The 27,157-nt window shown below is 41.3% G+C and overlaps 1 protein-coding gene across 3 annotated transcripts in view; it reads right to left on the bottom strand.

The window, feature by feature from the left end:
- GLS (glutaminase) overlaps window positions 1-27,157 on the bottom strand; it is a 210,391-nt gene that overhangs the window by 61,597 nt on the left and 121,637 nt on the right. For 2 of the 3 annotated variants that reach the window (XM_073633167.1, XM_073633169.1), the window contains exons 11-14: window positions 18,878-18,928; window positions 16,356-16,532; window positions 12,220-12,351; window positions 10,778-10,870 (exon numbers count right to left, since the gene is read on the bottom strand). In XM_073633167.1, the coding sequence (XP_073489268.1) occupies window positions 10,778-10,870; window positions 12,220-12,351; window positions 16,356-16,532; window positions 18,878-18,928 (453 nt within the window). Of the gene's footprint in view, window positions 1-6,538; window positions 7,142-10,777; window positions 10,871-12,219; window positions 12,352-16,355; window positions 16,533-18,877; window positions 18,929-27,157 lie in introns of those variants that run through there. The other variant, XM_073633168.1, reaches the window with a different exon arrangement.

The following is a 27,157-nucleotide window of genomic DNA, read 5'->3' on the forward strand; positions in this document are numbered from 1 at the left end:
GAATGGACTAGGGGAGAGGAGGGGTGAGTCAATGGTAGGATTTCCCCTTGTCTATTTACACAACACCTTGCATTCAGTAAACACAATACAAGGCTCTGTTGTGAAATGACTAGGAAAAAGGCAAGGGGAGAATAAACAACGCGATCTTTCACTGCACTTTAGCCGGAACCAGATGGAACTGTCAGTTGCACCACCAGAAGAAGAGTGCATTTGGCTAGAATGAGACATATTTACAGTAAGGAGGAACACTGAGGATAAAGTTATAATCATTAGAGATAACTTGTTTTTACAGAGCATTTCATTTAGTTCCATTTGAAGAGTAAAATATAATTGTCAGATTATTATAATTTAGGCATTTCAAACGATGATGAATTATGCCTATGGTAAGTGCATAATGTGGTAAGACTGGCAGGTACTGAACACCTGCTGAAAGAGTGATGGAAACTCTATAGTTATGAGACCACCATAATAAATATCCAGAACTGGACATTGCCACAAACTGGCTAGCCAATGCAACTAAAAATGTTATTGCCAGTGCTCAGCTAAGAAATAGTACTGGATCAAAAAAAAAGTGATATATATTTTTATAGGTAAGCAGTGCTAGGGAAAAAAAAAAAAAAAAAAAATATTTTTTCCACATTTTTTTTTTCCAGTGAACATACCAAGGTGGAAAATAATTACTGTATAGGTGTCCCTATGCTTTTCTCATTGGCCAGAACAATTACAAGATCCAAAGCTTCGAACCGTGTATGGCCAGCCTTACAAACAAAGTTATCTCCTAAAAGATTACCAGAAGAAAATACAGATACCTGTACTTCATTGTTTCTACAGCATTTATATAAAAAAAAAAAAAAAAAATTAACAAAAAACTCTTGTGCTCACCTGTAGTAATCTTATCAGCTGCAGTACCCAAAGTGTTAATCCACTTTACTAAACTACATGTAACAAAATATCACAGTCAAACAAAATCTCCTGTATGCAAAAGTGGTGCAATGGCAATGGAAGAAACCTGGAATTCCTATGGCTCCCAGTACATGCACAGGCCTTGCTGCCCTCCAAGGGTCAGGGGATACCAAACAGGAACACTGTAAAAGAATGAAAAGAGGGCGCACCAACTTTGCGCATTACCCAAGTAATATTTATTAAAATCAAAAAGAAAGAAACATACTCAAACAAGTGGATAGTAAAAACATATCAAAGTCCACAATGGGGAGATCCCCTCTTCCTCAGAGTCCTCGGGCTCTGAGGAAGAGGGGATCTCACTTCGAGACGAGTCAGCCATCCGGAAAGTCCTCCGGCGTGTTGGACACAGTCCTGGTGACCTTGTTGCTTTTTACCCATTGTGGACTTTGATATGCTTTTACTATCCACTTGTTTGTTGGTTGCACGTTTTAATAAATATTACTTGGGTAATGCGCAAGGTTGGTGTGCCCTTTATTTCATTCTTTTACAATGTAACAAAATATACAGGGTTTAAATACTTACAATCATTGATTGGTGCAAGTGTATATAAACTGATATCCAATGGCAATGATCAAAACAATGTACGTATACATTATATAAAAGTATGAAATATCATTGAAAAAGTCAAAACTAACACATCTATACAATTATCAATAACAGTCCATTAGGTGGGTCCCTCTTTGAGCTTTAGATTATATTAGGTCTACTGTGCAGGGTTCCATTAAACAGCTGGAAAAAGCTATAGTGGATGAATAAAACTCCCTCCTTGGTAATATCAGCATAAGGAAACACCAGAGAACATAGTGCTCGCCGTATAGCTAAAATCAATTCATCTTAATAAAAATACTTCACGCTTTATTTTGTTAATAAATCACTTTGAAAAACACCCCCTCGCTTTTCTGCCCATTGTCATCTTGAGTAAGGACAGATGATTCATGTAGCATTTACTTCCTGGAATTCATCTGCCCTTAGCTCAAGCAGGAGGGTGTACTTAGCTGAAAAAACCCTATTCCGCTCAAGATTCCTGGGATGTATGACATCATTGGCCTAGGCCCGGAAACCAGGAAGTAATTAAAAAAAAAAATCAAAAGCAAGTGAATTTGATATACTTTCCTATCTATTTACTAGAACTAGCAGCATAAGGATTACAAATTAGTCAATGTTGTTTGAGAGAGTGAAGTTTCGCTTCAATACTACATCATTGATAATTGTATAGTAGTGATGGTTTGGACTATTGCAATGATATTTCACTTTTTTTATGTAATTTATACCTACATAGTTTTGATCATTTTTATTGAATAGCACAATTTATATACACTTGCACCAATCAATGATTATAGGTATTTAGGCACAGTATACTTTGTTACATGTAATATTTAATCATTTAAAAAGGCAGCACAAAGGTTTATCTGGTTCCCGACCGCCTTGTGTACATATACTGCGGCACAATGGCACTGCTGCGTGAAACCCCGTATATATATATATGGGGTTCATTTAAGAGCTGCCAGAGGGCACGTGCCTGTTGCACAGCAGGGGACCTGATGCGCGTGGCCGGCGGTCAGGATCGCTGCCGGCCACGCACAAGCGCCAGCACGGGGATTTGTGTGTGTAAACACACAAATCCCTGTGCTGTCAGAGGAGAGTAGTAGTGGAGAGTAGTAGAGAGTAGTAGCAATTAGGAACAGCGAAATGTCTCCTCTCCTACTCAGTCCTATCCCCATACAGTTAGAACATACTGAGGGAACACACATTTAACCCCTTTATCTCCCCCTAGTGTTAACCCCTTCCCTACCAGTGTCATTTACACCAGTAATCAGTGAATTATTATAGCACTGATCACTGTATAAATGTCAATGTCCCAAAAAATGTGTCAAAAGTGTCTGATCTGTCTGTTGCAATACCGCTAAAAATCGCAGATCACCGCCATTACTAGTAAAAAAAATTAAAAAAGAAAAAAATAATAAAAATGCCATAAATCTTTCCCATAGTTTGTAGGCGCTATAACTTTTGCACAAACCAATATACGCTTATTGTGATTTTTTTTTTACCAAAAATATGTAGAAGAATATATATTTGGCCTAAACTGATGAAGAAATTTGTTTTTTAAAAACTTTTGGGGATATTTATTATAGCAAAAAGTAAAAAATATTGTTTTTCTTTTCAGAATTGTCGCATTTTTTTGTGTATAGCACAAAAAATAAAAACTGTTGAGGTGATCAAATAGCACCAAAAGAAAGCTCTATTTGTGGGGGAAAAAAAAATGGATGCAAATTAAGTTTGGGTACAGCATTATATGACCGCGCAATTGCGAGTTATAGCGACGCAGTGCCAAATTGTAAAAAGTGATCTGGTCAGGAAGGGGGTAAAACCTTCCAGGGCTAAAGTGGTTAAATAAATACTATTTAAAAAAAAAATTCTGCCATGAGGTCCTGGTCAAAGAGAAATAAAGGCATACCCCAGAAAAATGATATTAAGGATGAACAGCCTTCCTTTAGTCTTGCACAGTTGTACAGGATCCTCTGTACTGAAATTTCTTACTCTAATTTCCATGAACACTATAAGCTTTGGAAGCAGCAAGTCACATAGGACAGTCAGCATCATCTAGCCCTTTCCTTAGCAGCCTGACTGCCCTTGGCCCTCCCCTTTTTATTTATTCAATCATGAAGGTGCAGAATCACATGTGGGCCTAGGTACACCCACCCACTGCTCCAGACTGACTCCCACATTTCAAGGCATGATTATATTTGCATAACTCCTCCCAAGAGGCAGCTCAGGTTCTGCATCAGGGCTGAAGGCTCTTGAGAGGAGTACTGAGGCAGGGTGAAGTGTTTTCAGCCAGCCATGTACAGCACCCTGCTGGCCCCTCTCACTAGCCACAATTTGCCTGCATTGCATAGAAATATACAGAGACCAGTGATGTGAGTGGGTCTAAAATAAGGTATGTAAGGAAGATGGAAAATGTCATTAACATTGTCCATATGCTGTAGAGCTAGATTGCAGGTCTGTCTGTGAGAGCAGTGGTCTTCTGCAGCTATCCAATATGGCTAGGAAACACTGCTTTGTACATGTCAGTCACACAAGAAAATACTGGGTTTTGATTTACTAATGCAAATAGACTGCACTTTGCAAAAGCAGTTGTACTTATTTTCCCCAGAGCTTAGAGAATTACCATCATCCAATCATGTACAAGCAAAAATGCTGTTTATTTTCCTTGCACCTGATTGGGTTTCCTTTACTAAGTCAAGCTTCGCCACATTCACTAAGCTATAGTGAAAATGAGTTCAACCTCACTTGCAAAGTGCACTGTCTATTTGCCTTTAGTAAATCCCGCTGTATTTAAACATCATCAATTAGCAGCCCCATTTTGCGAAATGCTTATGACTACCACAATCCTTATTTTTTTTAAAGGACCTGAACCTAGGCCGGTAAAAATGCAGAAAAATTGTTCTAAGAACTGAATTCTTCAAAGAGGAGGGTTGCATGGCAAAGAATGTTAACAGGAAGCTTTAACAATTTGAAAAGTCTGAATAGGACCACAATAGATTATATAAAAAAACTCCAAAAAGATTTAAAAGTGAAATTTAAGAGACTTTATGACTAGCAAATTTTCCTAAGGGCCCTTTCGAGAGAGTTTTCAGGTCTACCTGTCAGTCTTTTAGGTGGACCTGATCGAAGTTCCATGCAGCTCTAAAGGCAGGCTAGTATAAACGGACTTGTGTCAGTTTACAACCGCCTACCTCTGAGTCTGTCCAGGTAATAAAAAAAAAAAAAAAAAAAAAAAAAACACAGAAAAATGACTTTTCTTTATCTTTCCAGCCCTAAATGTGACAGATATCAGATAGCCTAATTAAAAAGGACACAAATCCGTTTACATTTGGCCATCCATTGAGCCATCATGGGTCTGCCTGTGTCGCTGGGCACAAACTGAACAGGCAAGGATATAAAAAAATAAAAAAAAAACTGATGTCTGCTTACGGATCCCCTTCTGAAAGGAGCGCCTCCAAGTGAAAGAGTCCCAATAGTGTTTGCTGACCTGGAATTGCACTTTAAATATTAAAAAACTTTCAAAACTTATATTTAACTAGGAACAAATCTACACTGTTTTGGGGCCAAAATGTAAATTGCTTACATAACTAGATCAGGTCTTCACACCATTTCAATATCTTTCTACTGGGCACTGCCATGAAGCAATGTATAAATCAAAATGGAATGGAGAGGTGTATTTTCCAAAGTATTATCAAAATAACACACACATATACATGTGTGTATATACACAGATCAGCCATAACATTATAGCCACTGACAGGTAAAGTAAATATTGATTATCACGTTATAATGGCATCTGAAAGTGGGTGGGATATATTAGGCAGCAAGTGAACATGTCCCTAAAGTTCATGTGTTCAAAGTGGAAAAAATGAGCACGCATAAGGATTTGAGTGACTTTGACAAGGGCCAAATTGTGATGGCTAAATGACTGGGTCAGAGAATCTCCAAAAACGGCCTTGCGGGAAGATCCCAGGCTGCAGTATTAATTTTGGCAGCAAATTTTGATTCAGTTTTAGTCTTTTGACTAAAATGGAATTTTAGTTTTAGTCCCATTTTAGTCTTGTGCAATTGTTTTAGTCGTATTTAGTCGACTAAATCTCCAGTATATTTTAGTCGTCTAAAGTCAAATGCGTGTAGTTAAATTGGAATGCATTATCAAAGCATTTGTCTACGATTTCCAAACTCATTATATACTGCTAGAGTGAAAAATCTAATGTGTTATTTATGGTATTAAGGTTGGAACATACACTACAGACCAGTGTTCATTTTGGTGTCAAATTTCAATTTAGCTTTAGTCATACTCTTGACTAAAATGTAATTTTAGTCGTATTTTAGTCGACTAAAATAGTATTCATTTAGTCAACGAAAATGTTTTAGTCGACAAAATTAATACTGGTGGTCAGGACCTAACAAAAGTGGTCCAAGGAAGGGAAACCAGCAAACAGACAACAAACCAAGGCTAATTGATGCTCATAGGGAGCAAAGCCTGTGTTGTCTGATCCAACAGAAGAGCTACTATAGCACACATTGCTGAAAAAGTTGATGCTGGTTCCAACAGAAAAGGTGTCAGAACACACAATGCATCGTAATTTGTTGCGTATGGGGCTGTGTAGTCACAGACCGGCCTTGGGTGCCCATGCTGACTTGTGTCCTCAGCCAAAAAAAGCCTACAATGAGCATGTATATATCAGAACTGCACCACAGTAGCAATAAAATGAATTCAAGAGAGGTTTGAGGAACAGGCTCCAAATTCTCCAGATCTCAATCCAATCAAGCATCTGGGTTATGTGCTAGAAAAACAAATCTGATAAATGGAGATCCCACTTCAAAATCTATAGGACTTAAAGGATTTGCTGACGGCTTGGTGTCCGATAACATAGGATACCTTCAGAGGTCTAGTAGAGTGCCTCAAAAGTTACGGTGGGTGGTCAAAAGGTATAATTTATATATATATATATTATATATATATATATATATATATATATATATATATATATATATATGCACACACACACATAAATGTACATGCATACAAACACACCACACATACTTTCCATAAAAACAAAATTTTTGCATACAAGGCAGGCATGTTATACAGATATGGTATGAAAATAAGCTTACTAAAGCTTTAAAATACTGCTTACAATGGATAATTACAATTTAGGAACTGCCTAAGCTGGCTTTCTTGTAGCCGTAGTGCATTGTTATAACAAAGTTGCTAAATACTGCATGAATTTGCAGCAGTGCAGCAATCTAGGACCTATCACTACTATAAAGGCTCCATGATTGTTTAGAGAAAAGCACTTAAATCCATAAACAGGCATGAATGATATAAGCTCAATTCCAGTTTTGCTTTACAGCAAAGATGCAATGTAAAAGTAAAATCGAAATAAATAGCAGTATAAAGTAGTTTCAAGGGAGGAACTTTTTACGCATCATGCATACAATGAAGAATGCTGCAAAACTACAGCCAGTGCACTTAGTTTCTGTCTCCCAGGCTTTCCATTCTATACACTATGGTTGTTGATGAATCCTCGTTTGATTCTGGTGACACTTTTTTCCATACTGTATCTTTAAGTGCAAGTTCCTGCTGCAGATGTTCATAGTCCAGAGGTCCATATAAAAGTTGGTTCTTCAAGTAACATACATAATTGATTAGTTTATAAAATGATTAATACTAAAATAAAAAATGTAAAACAATGGTGTCGGTGGCAAACAGATTTGTTAGATCCAACAAGCACAAGCAAAGTTACTGCAAAGCAAAAGGATAGTGCTTTACCTTTGCAAAAAAGGGAAAGCTAACAGCACAAAAAAACTGGTGCCAGGTGCACAAACATCAAAAATGCCCTGTTTTAGCCAAAGCCAATTAAATTATTCCTTTATAACACATACATATATGACTCTTTATCATTAGTGTACAGAAGCAGAAACAATGTGGCTTCAACAGTGTTTGTTAAATGAGAACACAAATTGTCTACTACCATTTTCCATTGCAGCCAATGGCTTGTAGTTATCAATGAACTGTGAGGGCACTCGTAGTTCACTGATCTTCCTGCAATCAAGAAACTGACTGCACATATTGGAGGTACAGTCAGACAGCTATCCTGAGAGTCTGCAGGAGCCTGGCATTACACCTGCAATCTGCTGATTGTGGGTGCAATGCTCTGCAGGCTCCTAAAATAAATAGATAATTTTACCAGCAAAAAAAACGTGCATGTTATTTTTGTTCAAAAGGTGAACTTGTCCTTTGACATTCCAGTGGACATGGATTATATTAATCATAAGGATTAAGACCCATCACTTTTCTATTGTAAAAACTTTACGGATAAGGTAAATTTTGGGGATATAAATATGGGAGCTTTCTTACTTTTGAAGGTGCGATACTCCAGAACAGTTATCCTTGCTTCACCTAGTGAATTTCTAAGTGCATACAGGCAGTAAAGGAGCAGGGATGAAGATCCCACCTTTAGTCTTCTCTCGTTAACCTGTACAGTGCTCTCATCTGAGGTACATACAGTTTATTGACTATGTTTTCAATTTTCATTAGTCTGCTATATATGTGAATGGAAAGACTATCAATATACACATTTTGATTTCTGGGCTTATATTATAGCGTGAACTTTCCATAGCTAAAACTTGCTGGTGTATCTAAAAAAGTAAACATTTTATAGATGACCCCCCTGTGCTTTTAGCTCTGAGTGGAGATTTAAAAAAAATCAATACTATACTGGATAGCTATTCTATTAAATAATATTTGTAAAAAGTTTGTGCATTTGTTCTCCTCCAATAACATTTTCTTTATTACCTTTTATATTAAGTTGTAGAACAGTTCATATTTTTCACTGCTACTGAATTTCTACTGTAATGGCTTACAATACATGTTCCAATGTGAAATAAACTTAAATTAAGAAAAAAACTGTCAGTTTTACCACCATCGACATGGTGCACATTTCAGATAATAGTCTATTGCTAACAAGGAACCATGCATTATCAACCTCTTCATATACAGTGGGGAAAAAAAGTATTTAGTCAGCCACCAATTGTGCAAGTTCTCCCATTTAAAAACATGAGAGAGGCCTGTAATTGTCATCATAGGTATACCTCAACTATGAGAGACAAAATGTGGAAACAAATTCAGACAATCACATTGTTTGATTTTTGAAAGAATTTATTTGCAAATTATGGTGGAAAATAAGTATTTGGTCACCTACAAACAAGCAAGATTTCTGGCTCTCACAGACCTGTACCTTCTTCTTTAAGAGGCTCCTCTGTCCTCCACTCATTACCTGTATTAATGGCACCTGTTTGAACTTGTTATCAGTATAAAAGACACCTGTCCACAAACTCAAACAGTCACACTCCAAACTCCACTATGGTGAAGACCAGAGAGCTGTCGAAGGACACCAGAAACAAAATTGTAGACCTGCACCAAGCTGGGAACACTGAATCTGCAATAGGCAAGCAGCTTGGTGTGAAGAAATCAACTGTGGGAGCAATAATTAGAAAATGGAAGACATACAAGACCACTGATAATCTCCCTCAATCTGGGGCTCCACGCAAGATCTCACCCCTTGGGGTCAAAATGATCACAAGAATGGTGAGCAAAAATCCCAGAACCACACGGGAGGACCTAGTGAATGACCTGCAGAGAGCTGGGACCAACGTAACAAAGGCTACCATCAGTAACACACTACGCCGCCAGGGACTCAGATCCTGCAGTGCCAGACATGTTCCCCTGCTTAAGCCAGTACATGTCCGGGCCTGTCTGAGGTTTGCTAGAGAGCATTTGGATGATCCAGAAGAAGACTGGCAGAATGTCATATGGTCAGATGAAACCAAAGTAGAACTGTTTGGTAGAAACACAACTCGTCGTGTTTGGAGGAGAGAATGCTGAGTTGCAACCAAAGAACACCATACCTACTGTGAAGCATGGGGGTGGAAACATCATGCTTTGGGGCTGTTTCTCTGCAAAGGGAACAGGACGACTGATCCGTGTACATGAAAGAATGAATGGGGCCATGTATTGTGAGATTTTGAGTGCAAACGTCCTCCCATCAGCAAGGGCATTGAAGATGAAACGTGGCTGGGTCTTTCAACATGACAATGATCCCAAACACACTGCCTGGGCAACGAAGGAGTGGCTTCGTAAGAAGCATTTCAAGGTCCTGGAGTGGCCTAGCCAGTCTCCAGATCTCAACCCCATAGAAAACCTTTGGAGGAAGTTGAAGTCCATGTTGCCCAGCGACAGCCCCAAAACATCACTGCTCTAGAGGAGATCTGCATGGAAGAATGGGCCAATATACCAGCAACAGTGTGTGACAACCTTATGAAGACTTACAGAAAACGTTTGACATCTGTCATTGCCAACAAAGGATATATAACAAAGTATTCAGATGAACTTTTGATATTGACAAAATACTTATTTTCCACTATAATTTGCAAATACATTCTTTAAAAAAAAAAAATCAGACAATGTGATTGTCTGGATTTGTTTCCACATTTTGTCTCTTATAGTTGAGGTATACCTATGATGACAATTAGAGGCCTCTCATCTTTTTAAGTGGGAGAACTTGCACAATTGGTGGCTGACTAAATACTTTTTTGCCCCACTGTATGCACACCATTATAACACCTCTAATTTAAACAATCTCTTTAAACACTTCATACCACATTAATAGACACGCCACATACTGCTTTGGGTCCACTACTTTTACAATCAGTTGGGTGTCCATATTTATGTTGTCTTGTATATTTAGCATTCAGGTGCATAGGAGTTATCCACAGTTCTAGATCCATATATTTTCATTGTCTCTACTAAAATGGTCATTACACACAGTACTGTGATATCCTACATCGTAATATTGTTATATGATGTCAAACGAATTAGCAGTGAAGTCATTCTAAAATGGATTTGAATTTATATTAATCTGCAGCACAAATGACATTTGAATTTAAGTCATAATTTTTCCTTATCCTAGAGAAAAAACTGTCAAACTGTATAGAAGCAATGTTCTATGAAAAAGCTAAGTGAGGGCTTGTTTTGCAAAAAGAAATCAACCGATGTACCCCCTGCTAGCTTGCCTCAAGTATAAATTTAAAATTTCAACAATGGGTCAATTTCTTATATATTTTTTTTTTTTCAATTAAGTGTAGCGGTCATCATTTTGGTTTCTTATATTTTATAATTTTCTAACACTGAGGGCCACATTGCAGAAAGTATTAAAGCAGTCAGTTAAGGTACCAAACAAGGATGCAATGTTAAACTTACCCGTTGGTCACCTCCTTCTCTACGTGGGTCGAGTTTCTTTGCAAAGTGCCTTAAATTGTCATAATTATGAAAATTGCAAAGTCCTACCAAGTCCTGTGAAAACAAAAAGGAAGCATTTGTTTTCTGCAGCTTTTTAAGAAGCGAGGGAGGCAAATTATGGCTATTTTTTTAACCGCTTCAGCCCCGGAAGATTTTACGCCCTTCCTGACCAGAGCGGTTTTTGCGATTCGGCACTGCGTCGCTTTAACTGACAATTGCGCGGTCGTGCGACGTGGCTCCCAAACAAAACTGACGTCCTTTTTTTCCCACAAATAGAGCTTTCTTTTGGTGGTATTTGATTTTTTTTTTTACTAGAAATGGCGGCGATCAGCGATTTTTATTGTGACTGCGACGTTATGGCGGACATGTCGGACATTTTTGGGACCATTGTCATTTATACAGCGATTAGTGCGATTAAAAATGCATTGATTACTGTGTAAATGACACTGGCAGTGAAGGGGTTAACCACTAGGGGGCGGGGAGGAGTTAAGTGTGTCCTAGGGGAGTGATTTCTAATTGTCAGGGGGATGGGCTGGTGTGTGACGTCACTGATCTCTGCTCCAATGAGAGGGAGCAGAGATCGAGTGACACTTGTCACTAGGCAGAACGGGCAGATGCTGTTTACATCAGCATCTCCCCGTTCGTCCTCTCCATGAGGCGATCGCGGGTATCCTCGCGGCGATCGAGTCCACGGGACCCGCGACCCGACTCACGGAGCTCCTGGACGGCGCGTGTGCGCGCCGCCGGCGGCTCGCACAAAATGGCACGGCGGGGAATTCAAATGGACGTACAGGTACGCCCATTTGCCCAGCCGTGCCATTCTGCTGACGTACATCGGCGTGCGCCGGTCGGGAACCGGTTAAAAAGTGTCCTTAGGAGCTAAAGAAGAACTAAAAGGGAAAACTTTTTTTTCTTCATTTTGGAAAGAGCAAGGGAGGGTTATAACCATCAGATTTTTTTTTTCACCATCTGTGCAAAGCTTTTCCTTCACTTCCTGTCCTATAGCCAAACAGGAGGTGAGAGGATATCAAATGAAGGGAATTTGGTCCCCATTGGAAGTTTTCCCCTTCATTACTTTTCTGGAAGCAACCCAAAATTTGGGGTTTTCTGTTACTGTCACTTTCAATGATAATGGTAAACAGGACAAAAAGAGTGAAGCTCCTTAACGGGGGTAGAGACAGCAATAAAAACCGACAGGTGTTCCAATCCATCTTCACTTCATCCAAAACTGAAAAAAAGGGTTTGCGTTTAGTTATACTTTAATCACCAGATGGAAATTATCACTAAAAGGATAACAGCACATCAGAGTTTACTGGTGGTTGGATGAACGTGACTTTCTTTCTCTCTAAAAGCAAAATAAAGTATGTCATAAGCCTAAAGGTCTACACGATTTCTTTACACACCTGACAAAACTGGATACCGCGGACACTGTTTCCCAACTTGTCCAGAGGAGGAGACCAACACATAATGCCCATAACATTGGGGACCACAAGAAGGATCCCTCCAGCAACTCCAGATTTTGCAGGGAGGCCAACCTATGAGACACCAAAGAAAGCATTTGAGTACACTGATAATACACTTTGATATTTATACATTGCTGATCAGATATTTTGAACATCCAAAGTTCTATAGAACCTGATCAACTGGCACTACTTAAAAAAATGTTTATATCTATGACTGACAAAAGAGGCAAATACAGTCAAATGGTTTTAAAGTCAAAATGATTTTTACCTTAATGCATTTCCAGCATTAAGGCAAAAAACATCCCACTACTTGTTCTAGCCACCACTCACACCCACCAAACACTTATCCATCTCCACTCACAATCTAGCGCTGTCCTGTCTGCAGCAGCGATGCTCCCTTTTGCTCTTTTTACAGGAGACTCTGAGAGCAGCGGGAGCCCTATGGCTCAGTAAAATCACATGAGGCGGGAGCAAGGGACATGGCCAAGCCACAGTGTGTTTCTATGAGCACACACAGCTCAGCTTGGGGGGGCACCCACACGGGTGCTCCCTCAGGACTCTGGGCAATATCATTGGACAGAGAAGAAAAGTGTAACCTCTTTTATTAAGCAAAAAACATATATATATATAAAACAAACTATAAAGTAATAAAGTCTTGTTTTTTTGCCTAAAAATAACAAACATGTTATACTTACCTCCTCTGTGCAGTGGTCCCTCCCCCCTGACAAGTGCCCCCACAGCAACAAGCTTGCTATGGGGGTAACCGAGCCGCAGTTCCGTGTGTCCATTCAGACAGAGCCTCTCCTCATTGGCTGACTGACTTTAATTGACAGCAGGGGGAGTAAATTGTGCTCCGCTGCTGTCTCAGCCAAAGAGGCAGAGAGTCTCGGGCAGACGAGTCTCTCCTGTAACATCGCTGGATAGAGATGGGGTTTAGGTAAGTATTAGGGGAGCTGATGCACACATAATGCATCAAGATAAAATGCCTTAAGATAAAAAACCTGCCTTTACAATCATTTTAATATCACTGTATTAGTCTAATACAAATGGGGAAGGGAGGGGCGCTGAAAAAGACAGCTTTGACAGAAAAGGTTGCTGGCAAACAAGTCTCAAAATCTCACAAACTATAGGAAACAGGCAGTAGTAAGTTTAAGTTTAAAGAATTACTTGGGGAACTGGACATAAGCTCCACTTCTACGATAAAAAGGGATTTTGATCATGTATACCAGGAGTGTCCAGCATGGAGCCCAAGACAGCTATGAATGCGGCCCAACACAAAATCATAATCTTACTTTAAAAATGTTGTTTTTTTGGTAGGGAATTTTTTTGTAAAAAACGTGTTTACACTTCGTGAACACATGTGGCCGAAGAAAAATTTGACAGCGTCTCTTTACTGGACATTTTATAAGTTTTATCTTTCCAAAGAAATATCCTACCCTTCACAATCATGCCTTATTCATGTCAGTTCTCAGTAGTACATCACAAAAATAGGTGCTACTGAAAACTGAACAATGATTTTCAAGGATAAAGCACACAAAGAGCAAAATTAGAATCCAAATATCTGATGAGCACCTTGAGAATTCATTAAAAATGGCTACTCCATCCATCGACCCAGATATTGATGCATTAATTTATAAAAAAATGGTGTCAAATATTGCACTTAATGCATGCACGCCAGTGCCATGCATTAAGTTGCATGGTAAGCTTTCACTCCCAGTTCGAAGGGCAACGAGGCAGGTGTGTCCCTTATCCCCTGCCTTGTTCATCTTGGCAATATAGCCTTTGGTAGGGGCGCTGAGGGCATCGCCTGGGGTCCGTGTGGGATTGATCATTGAAAAACTGGTGTGATACGGCGATGATCTAATCCTTTTCCTCCGGGACCTGGGTCCCTCACTTTGCTTTCCCAATGACCCCGAGGCCAGTGCAATGGCTAGAGATACCCTGCCTTTGCAGTGGGGGACCACCATTCGATACCTGGGTATCAATATTTCCTTGAATGTCAGAGACTTTTGTAAACGTAACTTGCTTCTAGCATTGCAGTGGTGTAAGCAAAGGTTGAAGACCTGGTCCCACCTACCACTCTCGCTTATAACAAAAATCAACCTAATTAAGATGAAAATTTGCCCGGATTACAATTTGAGACATTACCGTGTGTGGATTTTCGAAATCATTCTTTAAGCAATTTGATTCTCTCATAAATTAATTTCTTTGGCAGTCCCATCCGGCTAGATTTAGTAAAAGGGTGTTGAGCAAGCCCTGGACACAGGGAGGTCTGGCATATCCTGACTTATATACCTACTACTTAGCAGCCTTGCTTATACATGCCAAAGCCCGGCTAAATCTCAGATGACGCAAATGCCTCAGTGGCCCTGAAGGCAGCGCTTCAGGCTCTTATGAGACGTTGCGCAACCTCCTCTACAGGGGACCGTGAACCTCCCACCCACATCTTACCCCTACCATGTGGGCTATCTTCAGGGTCTAGCATATATCAGTAGTTAGAGCAAACCTTTCTCACGATCGCTGGTCCCCCAATACACCACTGTGGTTCAATCACTTTCAGAATTTCAGTCGTTACCACACACTGGACTGTAGGCCATTAAAGGCATTAAATACCTAAAGGATCTATGTGATGATGGTGCCCTGATTACATTTGATAGGTTGAAAAATACATTTGAACTACCAAGCTCCTTTTTCAGATTCTTGCAGCTCCGCCACGCCTATAAGTCACAGTTTGGCTCTACTGCAATTAGTTTGGAACAAGATAACCTAGAGTGTCTTCTTTGTGACCAGGCCCTTTGTAAACCATTATCCATGATCTATAAGGCATTGTTGCCGTCTATTCATGCAGGCTTAGATGCTCTGAAATACTTGTGGCACGGGGAGGAGCATGATCTTGATGAAGAGGATTGGGAGACTATATAGGAGTACCCGTTTCAACATTTATTAGCAACCAGAGATAGATTGATCCAATTAAAAAATTTTGCACAGAATTTATTTTATACCACAGCGGTTGCATCGTATTTATCTAACTACCTCCTCTTGCTGTTGGAGATGCCCAAGTGATCCTGCCGGATTCTATCATATATTTTGGAAATGTCCGCAGATCTATTTGTACTGGCAGGAAGTAACCCAATTTATATCCCCCTTGACTACTATACCTATTCCTTTGAAGATTAGTGTGTGCATATTGAGATTGGTGGATTCTTTATCCTTTGCCAGGGCCATGTGCACTCTTTTAGGGTTATTACGGTTTTATGCCAGAAAGGCTATATAGTGATTCAGTGGAGTCTGACAAGGCTCTTACTGTATCTCTGTGGAAACACATGGTCAATTCAGTTATTCCTCTTTATAAAGCAACTTATCAGTCCCAGGGCTGCCCCAAAACGTTTGAGAAGGTGTGGAATCTTTGGATAGACTGAGTCTACCACGGATGATCAAGACAATAGTCTGACAAACTTCCTGCCTCAGGTCAACCATTAATTTGACTGGGATGGTTACAGATCCTTGTGACTGGCTTAAATTCTGCTGTATTTCCATGTGGGTAGTGGGGGTGCTTTATGGCTCTTAGTATTATGTCACTGGGTGAAGGATGTGACGCTATTATGACCCATTAGTCTCCTTGTGGTGTAGACCTGAGCAACTGAAGGTTAGTAAGAGCAGTTTACTCTGTTATAGTTGCGTTTTGTGTAATTTATGCACTGTACCCGGGGGAATGCCCCAAGGTTTTGTTCTGTACCTATTTAAAATACTTTTCAAATAAAGAGAAAAAAAAAAAAGAAAATTTAAAAAATTTCGCACTATTTTTGTTGTCCTCTTTTACTTTTATAATAAAAACAATTACAAAAAAATTAACTTTTTATTACTCAAATAGGTACATTATCTTTATTGGCGATTGTTAACTCTGCCCGACTTTTTCTGTTAATCAGCTATCCTGATTGTTAGTGTATTTTATGTGTGACCCAAGACAATTCCTTTTTTTCCAATGAGGCCCAGGAAGGTCAAAAGATTGGACACCCCTGATGTATATATTCTTCATCTACATAGATATTGCAAAATGACTTGCAACAGGCTCTTACGTGAAATGCAAACTGCCCAGAGAAGTCATACATCCCACAAGAGTGCATTAAGCTTAGGGTGTTCCTCACTGCTTCTGGGCTTAGCACCCTTTCTCCTGTTATTGGGCAGAAGCCACCATTTGCGAGGGTTGCGGCCATTACACTGGCAGATTCACAAGTCACTTCAATGGAACACAACTAAATAGGGGAAAGAAGACATAAAACATTAGTATAATATTGAAAAAAAACGTTTTACCAGAATTATTAATTCACTGATAAAAATATTACTACAGAGCAAGTTAAATGCCCATTTCCACATATCGTAAACACCTCTAAGATAATGAAACCAACAGTAAATATTACCACTAATGTCATTGTGCGGCTTGCCAAAAGAAACCAGAAGGTCCTGCTTTCAGAAACTAAAAAGTATAGTAATACCGTCTTAAAAACTGATTTACATGGCAAAATACAGGAAGCTGCCATATAAAAGTTGGATAAATATGCCTCTATAATTAGATTATCTGTGCTATAAATCTATGGTTCTAGGAATAAAAGACAATTTTCAAGTTTTCAGATCCTAAACCACCCATCAGGAAAGAAATATGAGAACTGACATTGCTTCAGGGCTGTCATGCTGTCTATCCCCATTTGACCACCATTGTCATCTCCCTTTCTATATTGGCCATCATATGTATGTTAGTGGGCATACAAAAATGCAGTACTGTGTTCTCCTTAGTAAAATATTATGTTTTCTTATTCCTACAAAAAAACAAAAACAAAAAAAAAACCAATTTAACCTTCTTGCAGAACCCCATCGTTGTCCCAATCACTGGTGAAGTATTCCATACAAGAGTACAGCCAAAAGGGTTCCTCAGGATCTCGGCCAGCAATGTTTTGTTAAGAATTCCCAAAACCCTTGTGTGGAATACAACACTGAGGACAGACCACCTGGAATGCTTATACAAGGATCATGTGAAATACCTGCGCCCTTGTTAAATTTACAAAGAGCCACATTTCATTTGATATTAATGAAATAAAATAAGACTATTGTTAATACTGCACATTGATACATCAAGCCAATGATGCATTGTCCCTCTAGCCACAGTTAGGCCCCTTTCACACTGGGGCGGTTTGCAGGCGTTATTGCGCTAAAAATAGCGCCTGCAAACCGCCCCAAAACAGCCTCCGCTGTTTGTTCAGTGTGAAAGCCCGAGGGCTTTCACACTGAAGCGGTGCGCTGGCAGGAGAAGAAAAAAAACTCCTGTCAGCCGCATCTTTGGAGCGGTGAAGGAGCGGTGTATTCACTGCTCCTAAACCGCTCCTGCCCATTGAAATCAATGGGACAGCGTGGCTATACCGCGGCTATAGCCGCGCTATACGAGTGGATTTAACCCTTTTTCGTCTGCCAGCGGGGGGTTAAAACCGCACCGCTAGCGGCCGAATACCACGGTAAAACAGCGCTGTTTTACCGCCGACGCCCCCTACCGCCCCAGTGTGAAAGGGGCCTTACTGAACACATACTGTCCCACCGGAATGGCATTGTGTTAAGAACCTTCTCAAATCCATGTTCTGTACCCACAGAAAGACAGTCAGTGTACATAGCATCCCTTCCTCTTTCCCAAAAACTAATCTCAGTTTTTACAGACTTGAATCATGCTTGTGTTTATGGAGGACATAAAAGAGAAAATTGTCATTCACACTGAAGTGATGGCTAACTCACGTTATTACACTACTAATGTTAGGCAAGAACACCAATACACCCCTGACCTGCATTTTGAGTTAGCGCGTTTGTTTTCTCACAATGTGGATAGGAAGTGTATTAGAGATTTCTGACCTGACACTCTTAGTAGGACAAAGTGTGGGAAAGCTATGTGTGAATGGCAGCAACCACCGCTCCTTTTACTCAGACACTAGCAGTGTAAGGAGGCTACACACATATCACAAATGGCACTGAGGGAGACTTCAATGCAATGATGGATTTGCTCATTCACCAAACACCAACTTCTCCCTCAATATGATATGTGTGGAGCAGGTGAATAACAAGAATCATTATTGCAGATACTGGGTGGGCAGCAAATTCTGTAAGGTAGAGGATGAGTTAAGCAGACAGACATGGTCAAGTGCAGCTGGAACTAAGCGCACAGGTGCTATGCACACTAGACAGTGCCAAGGGAATGAACTAACCATATCTATGTATTAAGGGTAAAAATTTAGGATCTGCAAAAGTGCATCTGTATCCACCATGTGGTGACTGCAGGATGGATGGATATCATCACAGAGGTTTTTTTTATTACGTTGAACACAATATAAAAACACAATGACATTTTTGCAAGTGCTATATGCACTAATAGTGAAGCGAGCAATGTCCAAAACTGGAGCATGCAGGGTCCATGGTGCATCTGGCTCTTACAGTAGTGCCTGGCAGAGGGGCACTGGAGCCTTTATTACATTGTACACGAAACCTTTAAGAGAAAAAAAAACATAACTAAAGATTTTTAAAGCATTTTCTTATGTCCACTCGACTGTGATGTCAATTAGCTTACCTGGAAATAAAAGTCTAAGATTCCAACCATATCGGTGTGCTCTGGAAAACACTGGTTTTAAAAAAAAAAAAGAACAACACAAATGGTGTTATAGGACAGTCGATATAAAACAACTTTAATGTAAAAATACACAAAACGTGTTACACAAGACCCAAGTCCAATGACGTGGAACAAAACAAGCATTGAGTAAATATCAACATTGACTATTTTTAATCATTATGGTGCTAACTTTTTAGATAGATAGGAAAGTATAATAGATTTACTTATATTTTATTTTTTACATTTCTTCAGTTACTTTCTGGTTTCCAGGCCTAGGAAATGTCATACATCCCAGGAATTTTCAGGAGGGGTTTTCTCAGCTAAGTACACCTCCTGCCTGCATGCCTGAGCTAAGGGTAGATGAATTCCAGGAAGTAAAAAGTAAATTAATCATTTGCCCTTACTCAAGATGGACTACAGTCAAAAATGCTAAGGGGGGTGTTTTTCAAAGTGATTTCTCAGCAAAATAAAGCATGGAGACATGAATAGATGGATGAGTGAGTTTGCTTTGAATACTGAAAATGAATTAAATGAGCATATAGATTCCTTATGTCCAATCTGATTAATTGTACACATCCCTCACTTTTAGAAAGAACAGTACCTAGGTACTCTCCTCTTATGGTTTATGTTATCCCTCGTGTTTTCCTTACACATATACTTTGTACAATGCAGAATCCGCCGAATTGTCAATTCTTTTGCCTTCGGATTACCATTTGTGACCCGTTTATCATTCACTTTTTTTTTGTCAAAATCCTCAATAAAAACGATTGAAAGAGAAAAATTGAATTAAATCGCTTTTTTGGTTTGTGGTGCTCAAATGCAGTGTAGTTTCACTTTAATAGTACTTATTATGTTAGATACAGTATCTCACAAAAGTCAGTACACCCCTCACATTTTTGTAAATATTTTATTATATCTTTTCATGCAACACTGAAGAAATGACATTTTGCTACTATGTAAAGTAGTGAGAGTGTACAGCTTGTATAACTGTGTAAATTTGCTGTCCCCTAAAAATAACTCACACACCCATTAATGTCTAAACCACTGGCAAAAAAAAGGGAGTACAGCCCTGAGTGAAAAAAATCCAAATTGGGGGCCTGGCCTGGACATGGCTGGATAGAGACGTGCTTTCCTTGAGCTCCTGGCCGTCTCCCGACTACCCCAACTGTTTCAGATTGATCCAGGGCAGCATGCACTCCTCTTCAAGGAGGAGGACATCACAGAGGAAACATAAGCCCACGAAACCCTCACCTACGGCCCCAGCATCCAGCGAAATCAGGCGACTATTCAGGCTCTCGCAACAGCACTCTCCGGGATCCAATATGGCGGCCGCACGTGCAGAGGGAGCAGAGACTCAGACACACAACAGCACGCCATGCCCGTGGATGGAGCCTGAAATTACAGACTCATTCCAGGACACACCATCGGACTTACACTCTGAAACTAGAGGCTCACTACAATCTTCCTCTGTCTTGTACCGAGCAGACCCTGAGCTCCGCTCTCTGCTCCAAGGACACCCCACAAGAGCCGACATCGTAGCCTTGATTGGCACAGTAGAGGCTGCCCATAAGAAGGAGATCACGAAGGTGAAGTCGGAACTGAAGGGTCTTGCTACCAGGCTGACAAAAGGTGAGTCCTCTCTAGCTACCCTAGATCACCGAGTGGCGGCACTGGAGGAATTGCAGGGGAAACACATGGAGGCACTGATTGACCAACAGCTACATTAAGAGGACTTGGAAGACCGAAGCAGGAGGAATAATCTCCGGCTCCGGGGCCTTCCGGAGGCCACAGAAGTGGAAGAATTAACTGTCACGGCACTCGCCATCTTCCGCAGCATAGATGGAGTAGATCTGCCCGAACGTGTAACGTTGGACCGCATACACAGAGTGAGGCCCCGAGATGTGATTTGCAGGCGCCATCATTACAGGCACAAAGAACAGATCATCCGGAAGGCATGGAAGTCAGAGTCACTATCAAAATACTCCCAGATCTCTCACGCGTCACACTACACCGTCGAGCCTTACTTAAACCCCTGCTGGATCTCGCGAGATGCCAGAATGCCACATACCCGTGGGGATACCTGTTCTCTGTGACCTTCCGTAGAGACCAGAGATCTTTCACCCTCCGGAAACCGACATCACTGCCGGCATGGTTTGAAATCCTCGACGTGAAACCGATCGAAGTCCCCAACTGGTTGGCACTCATCCCTCGCTTTCCCAACCACCAGGATCAACTGGCACAGAGAGAGGACTCCGCACACAGACAGCAGAAAAACCGTCGTGAAGCCATAAAGCTGTAAGTACTTTCCCCTTGATGCCTTGACGTTCGGGCAGTTATCGAAATAGGTTTGCCAGACCCCGCCACTCTCCCTATCCCACTATACCTGCCATACTTTGCCAACATTGCGTTTATGGAGTACACTACCCCCCCATGTTGATACACGACTCGCTATGGAGAGTGGTGCGGCCACATTAGCTCGCACATGACAACGAGCCTTCTGACTGTGCAATCTTGCTTTCCACATGCTGACCCCCGGTGAACATCCTCCATTTGCCACAGGACATGGCAATATCCGAGGCCCTTGCCCCCCTGAGACACTGGCTTACATATTCCACCAAGAACCCTCATAGGGATATTCCCTGGATTTACAAAGACCATCTGGAATGGGAGAGTCCTGGCAGGCTGGCTTAGATATACCAGAAGAAATAAGCAAACTGAGATGGGCTCAGCTCCCCACCTTTCCACTGCACCAGAACCATCACATAAAGAGTCGGACATGGCGAGAAGTGGCGAGAACTGACTGAAACCCGAACTAACCCAGTTGTCGACAGGGGAGGGTGGGAGAGGAAGATTTTCCCGCATGCGGACCTGAGACGGGGGGCTATACTCACTGAGGGGGCCAGGTATCTTTATCTCGGGAAAAGAGGTGGGATGGATGGACCACAAAAGAAAGAGCAATGACATGTGCAATTGACTTGTACCAACGATGATACCTCATTCTACAGTTGATAAGGTCCAACATGGGAGAGGTACAGTCTTAGTTTTGCAGCATGACCTGGGGGAATGGGACGACTCCAACACTGCTTCATTAAGAGTCACTAGATGGAATAATACGTTTTATAAGTTGTTCAAGAAATGGGGGAGGGGACGGGGGTTCGGCTGTCTTAAGGGGAACCTACGGCTCTTTTGTCTTTCTTTTTCATGAAAGACCCATCTCAGATATAATTAAATTGTTACTCTTGAAATTATTGTCTTCCTTTTGAGTTAAGATTGTTTTTGCACTGCTTTTACACAGTTATATATAGTCGGGGTGGAGGGGAAGGTCGGGGGCTCTCCTATCGAGCCTTGCCCTCCCTCTCTCCCAGATAGGATTGCATATTCTCCAGGGGTGCAAATCTACCCCCCTGTGAATTATATGCTGATACTGTGTGTTAACACGGAACAAGGTCTCTTGACCCGGACCCAGTCACTCTTCTCTTTGTAACCCTTGATATTTCTTCTCTTTCCCTGCTTGCTTCTCTACCTTCTCTCCACTTTCTACTATCATCTTAACTCTCCTCTACTCTTTAGCTACCTGCTAACCCCCCCTCTCCTCCCAACCCTCCCTCTCCTCCCAACCCTCCCTCCTCCCCCCTCACATCACAAAATGGCACTGGACACTATCAAAGTGTTATCTCCTAATGCTAGAGGGCTCAATACTCCTGAGAAAAGGTGGATGCTACTACACGACCTAAAAAAATCCCACACAGACATTGCTTTCATCCAGGAGACACATTTCAAAAACGACAGACTAAACTACCTACAGAATAGGGTCTATCCATTGGCATACCATTCAACTAACCTGAAGACCAAATCCAAAGGGGTGTCCATATTGATATCCAGTAAAATTCCTTGGCGTACACAGGACACCTTAGTAGACCCCACGGGATGCTACATTTTGCTCAGGGGACTGGTGGGAGAAATACAAATCACGTTAACAACTATTTATACCCCAAATAAAAACCAGGTCTCATTCCTAGATGGAACCTTAGGCAGACTCCAAGACTTTACATGGGGTCAATTGATCTTAGGAGCAGACGTCAATGTCCCACTGATACCATTGACAGACACCTCATCAGGTATGTCATCTATTCCACAGAGTCACCTCAAACGCTTAGCCAGAAAGCTGCACGGGGCCCAACTAATTGACATATGGCGACTACAACATTCTGGAGAAAGGGATTATATGTTCTACTCTGCCCCGCATAGAATCTATACCAGAATAGATTACTTCATGATCCCCCATAATCAACTACATGCCATTCGAGACACATCAATAGGCAAAATCACATGGTCAGACCATGCACCCATCTTTCTGACCTACGCCCTGACTGGTGACACATCGCCCAGACATTACTTCTGGCGCCTCAACGAGAGTCTTCTACAGACCCCAAGGGGTACTTGAGGAAGTGACTAAAAAGTTAGAACTATACTTCCAGACGAACGACAGACCAGAATGTGACCCGGGCATACTGTGGGAAGCACATAAACCAGTCATTAGGGGAATTCTTATCAAACACGGAGCCCGTATTAAAAGAGAATGAGCGAAACAGCTTTCCCAACTGCTACAAAAACTAGAAACCACAGAATCCAGACACAAACATGCTCCCTCCCCGGCCTCAGAGACGGACCTTACGATAATCATAAGACAGATCACTGATCTGTTATTATATAAGGCTACGGCGGCACTGCAGGTTTGTCGCAAAGCGAATTACGAGTCAGGAGACAAATATGGGAAACCACTAGCGAAACAAGTAAAGGAACACAAGCTTTCCTCATACATCCCCCGGGTTGTCAGAGGCGACGGACAAAAAATGGTCCTTCCAGCACAGATAACAGGAATTTAGAGAATTTTACTCTTAACTGTATAATTTACCGTTGCCAACGCCGCCTCTGACGGCCATGGAGGAATACATCATAGCATCTCAAGTACCATCTCTGTCCCCTGAACTTCGCGAGAAACTTGACTCCCTATCACCCTTCTGGAATTACAAAAAGCATTAGGGTCCATGAAGCCAGGGAAAGCTCCGGGCCCTGATGGGTACACCATACAATATTACAAAACATTATTCCCAATCCTAGGCCCACACACGATTCAGCTATTCAATGCAATTGATTCTGGCTCCACTTTCGCCAGGGATACCCTAAAAGCCCACATCTCTGTATTACATAAAGCAGGGAAAGACCCCACTGCATGCGGTAGTTACAGGCCCATATCGCTGTTAAATACAGATATTAAGCTGTACACAAAGATTCTAGCTACCCGGCTGGCCCAACACCTGCAAAAATTCATCCCTTAGACCAGGTGGGATTTATTCCCACACGGGAAGCAAGAGAGAGTACCTCTAAAGTGCTAAATCTCATACACGTAGCCCAGTCCAAAGGCACCCCGTGTGTCTTTCTGAACACTGACGCGGAAAAGGCATTTGACTGGGTGAACTGGTCATTTATGTTTTCCATCCTCAGACATATTGGACTGGGAGAGGTGATGTTAAGTCAGATAGCTGAAATATACTCTAACCACTCTGCTCAGGTAAAAGCTAACGGCGTACTATCAGACCCCTTCCAAATCAGGAGTGGGATGAGACAGGGCTGCCCATTATCTCCCCTATTGTTCGTCCTCTCCCTAGAACCTTTCCTCTCCACGGTCAGATTACACCCCGACATAGAGGGGTTAAAAGTAGGTAAGACACAACACGAGGTTTCGGCATACACCGATGACCTACTTTTCTCACTTACAAATCCAGCAATATCACTGCCAAACTTACTCAAACAATTTGACATTTATGGAAATTTGTCTAACCTGAAGATAAACTTTACAAAATTGGAAGCGATGGGAATAACTACGTCACCTAACACCCTCCAGTCGATGTACTCAGATCTTCGCTTTAAATGGACGTCAACCGCACTTACTTACCTAGGCACGAACAGCCCGGCCAATCTCTCCCGAATTTATGACCTAAACTTCCCACCCCTGCTCACAAAAACTTATATAAGATATTACTAGACAAATAGCAAACAAAGCTTCATCCTTGGTTTGGGAGGTGCAATTTGCTAAAAATGTGCATACTACCAAAATATCTCTACCTATTCCAAGCCCTACCAGTCAGAATACCAAATGTATTCTTTCAACACGTACAGGCTCTGTTTACATGCTTTATCTGGGCCCACAAAAAACCTTGCATCCCACGCACACAATTGACACTGCCAAAACATTATGGAGGCCTTGCACTTCCAGACATCAGGAGATATTATTTAGCAGTACATCTGGTCAGAGTCATTGACTGGCAACACCACAGTGAACTGAAATTGTGGGCACGGATAGAGCAAGAACAATCTCTCATCCCCTTGAAGGGAGCACTTTGGTGTGGGGACTCTATACCACCTGACCTAAAAACACACCCCTTGATAGGACCACCTTGAAACAATGCTCAAAAGCCACTATACAAATACAGCAAACAACCAAGACATCACCTTTGACCCCAATCCTAGGGAACCCCAAATTTCACCCAGGCATGTCATCCGCACCCTTTCAGATTTTACGTGAATCCGGAAACATCACTGCATCCAAGTTTGTGACAGGAGATAGATGGCCCACCATTGCGGAATTGATGGACTCTACAGGCACCTACTGACTCACATTCTGGCCTGCAGTACAAATACATAATTTCCTTCAAACTTTGAAAGACCTCCAGGCATACGCTAGACATCTCACCACATTTGAGGAATACTGCTCAGGACTAGAACCACTCTCCCAAGTCCTTACCAAAACATACACGCTGCTCAATCCCCCCCCCCCCTCTGAACAACCAGAGCTATCCAGCATACTGAAATGGGGAACAGACCTGCAACGCACCTTTACTGCATCACAAATACAAAACATGATAAACTTATCCCTCAAATCCTCAATTTGTACCAAGATACAGGAAACCAACTATAAGGGTTTTAACAAGATGGTATATGACACCCAGCAGACTTCACGCTATTTTCTATTTTTTGGACGACAGTCCGTACCATATCTCAAAAATTTACGGACAGCATTTTTTTCTGCTACACATCTCCACCATGTCAGTTAAAACCTACAAAAAATCCATACTACGACATTTAGTAAATGCAGCCAAGTCTTTCATCCCCCTACTTTGGAAACAGCAAAACCCACCAACCATAGCATTGTGGTTGAAAAAAGTAGAGGATATAAACAGAATGGAAGACCTGATAATGACAGCAGCAGCCAGACACGAGACATATCAAAAAAACTTGGACCCTTTTGAATCTATTCAAGTACTCAAAAGAAGGTACATCTCTCTTTAGAACATGAATATTATCTGATCTTAGGAAATGACTCGTTCTCACACGCAGAACCTGAGATGAGGACATAACCCACCCAGATTACCACCCCCCAAATCCCTCTCCCCCCCCCACACCCCCTCTACTCTTCTTTCTCTACTAGCTCTCCCTGCCTATACTTCTTCTCTTTTTCTTATTGGGTCCACATCCCAACTGTTTATTAAGGGTTACGGTTAAAAAGAAAAAAGGCCTCCCATATATCTGGAAGGAGAAGACGGGTTTTCCCTGTATTGCTGTAAGTCTATCGCACCACGACAGGGAAAATACTGATATCAAAAAACCACAGCTTATAGAAGTATAAGACGTCATACATACATTTTTACAGCTTACCATACTTTGAAGGCTGCATCCTTCCTATATGATTAGGATATTGTAACCATTTTCTCTGTCATATGCTATATGGACCTATTTCACTCCTTTTGTTTATAAAAAAACTAATAAAAAGATATTTGCAAAAAAAAAAAAAAAAAAAGAAAAAAAAGAAGATGTCCAAAATGGGCCCAATTAGCCATTTTCCCTCCCCGATGTCATGTTACGTGTTAGTGTTACAAGGTCTCAGGTGTGAATGGGGAGCAGGTGTGTTAAATTTGGTGTTATCCCTTCTCTTCGGCGACTGGGCTGCAGGGCAGTATTCCAACATAACGACCCAAACACACCTCCAAGACAACTACTGCCTTGCTAAAGAAGCTGAGGGTAAAAGGTGATGGACTGGCCAAGCATGTCTCCAGACCTAAACCCAATTGACAATCCGTGGGACATCCTCAAAACGGAAGACGGAGGAGCGCAAGGTCTCTAACATCCACCAGCTCTGTGATGTCGTCATGGAGGAGGACTCCAGTGGCAACCTGTGAAGCT

The sequence above is a fragment of the Aquarana catesbeiana genome, linkage group LG06 (assembly GCF_042186555.1).
Source record: "Aquarana catesbeiana isolate 2022-GZ linkage group LG06, ASM4218655v1, whole genome shotgun sequence".
In the NCBI taxonomy this organism is placed as follows: domain Eukaryota; kingdom Metazoa; phylum Chordata; class Amphibia; order Anura; family Ranidae; genus Aquarana; species Aquarana catesbeiana.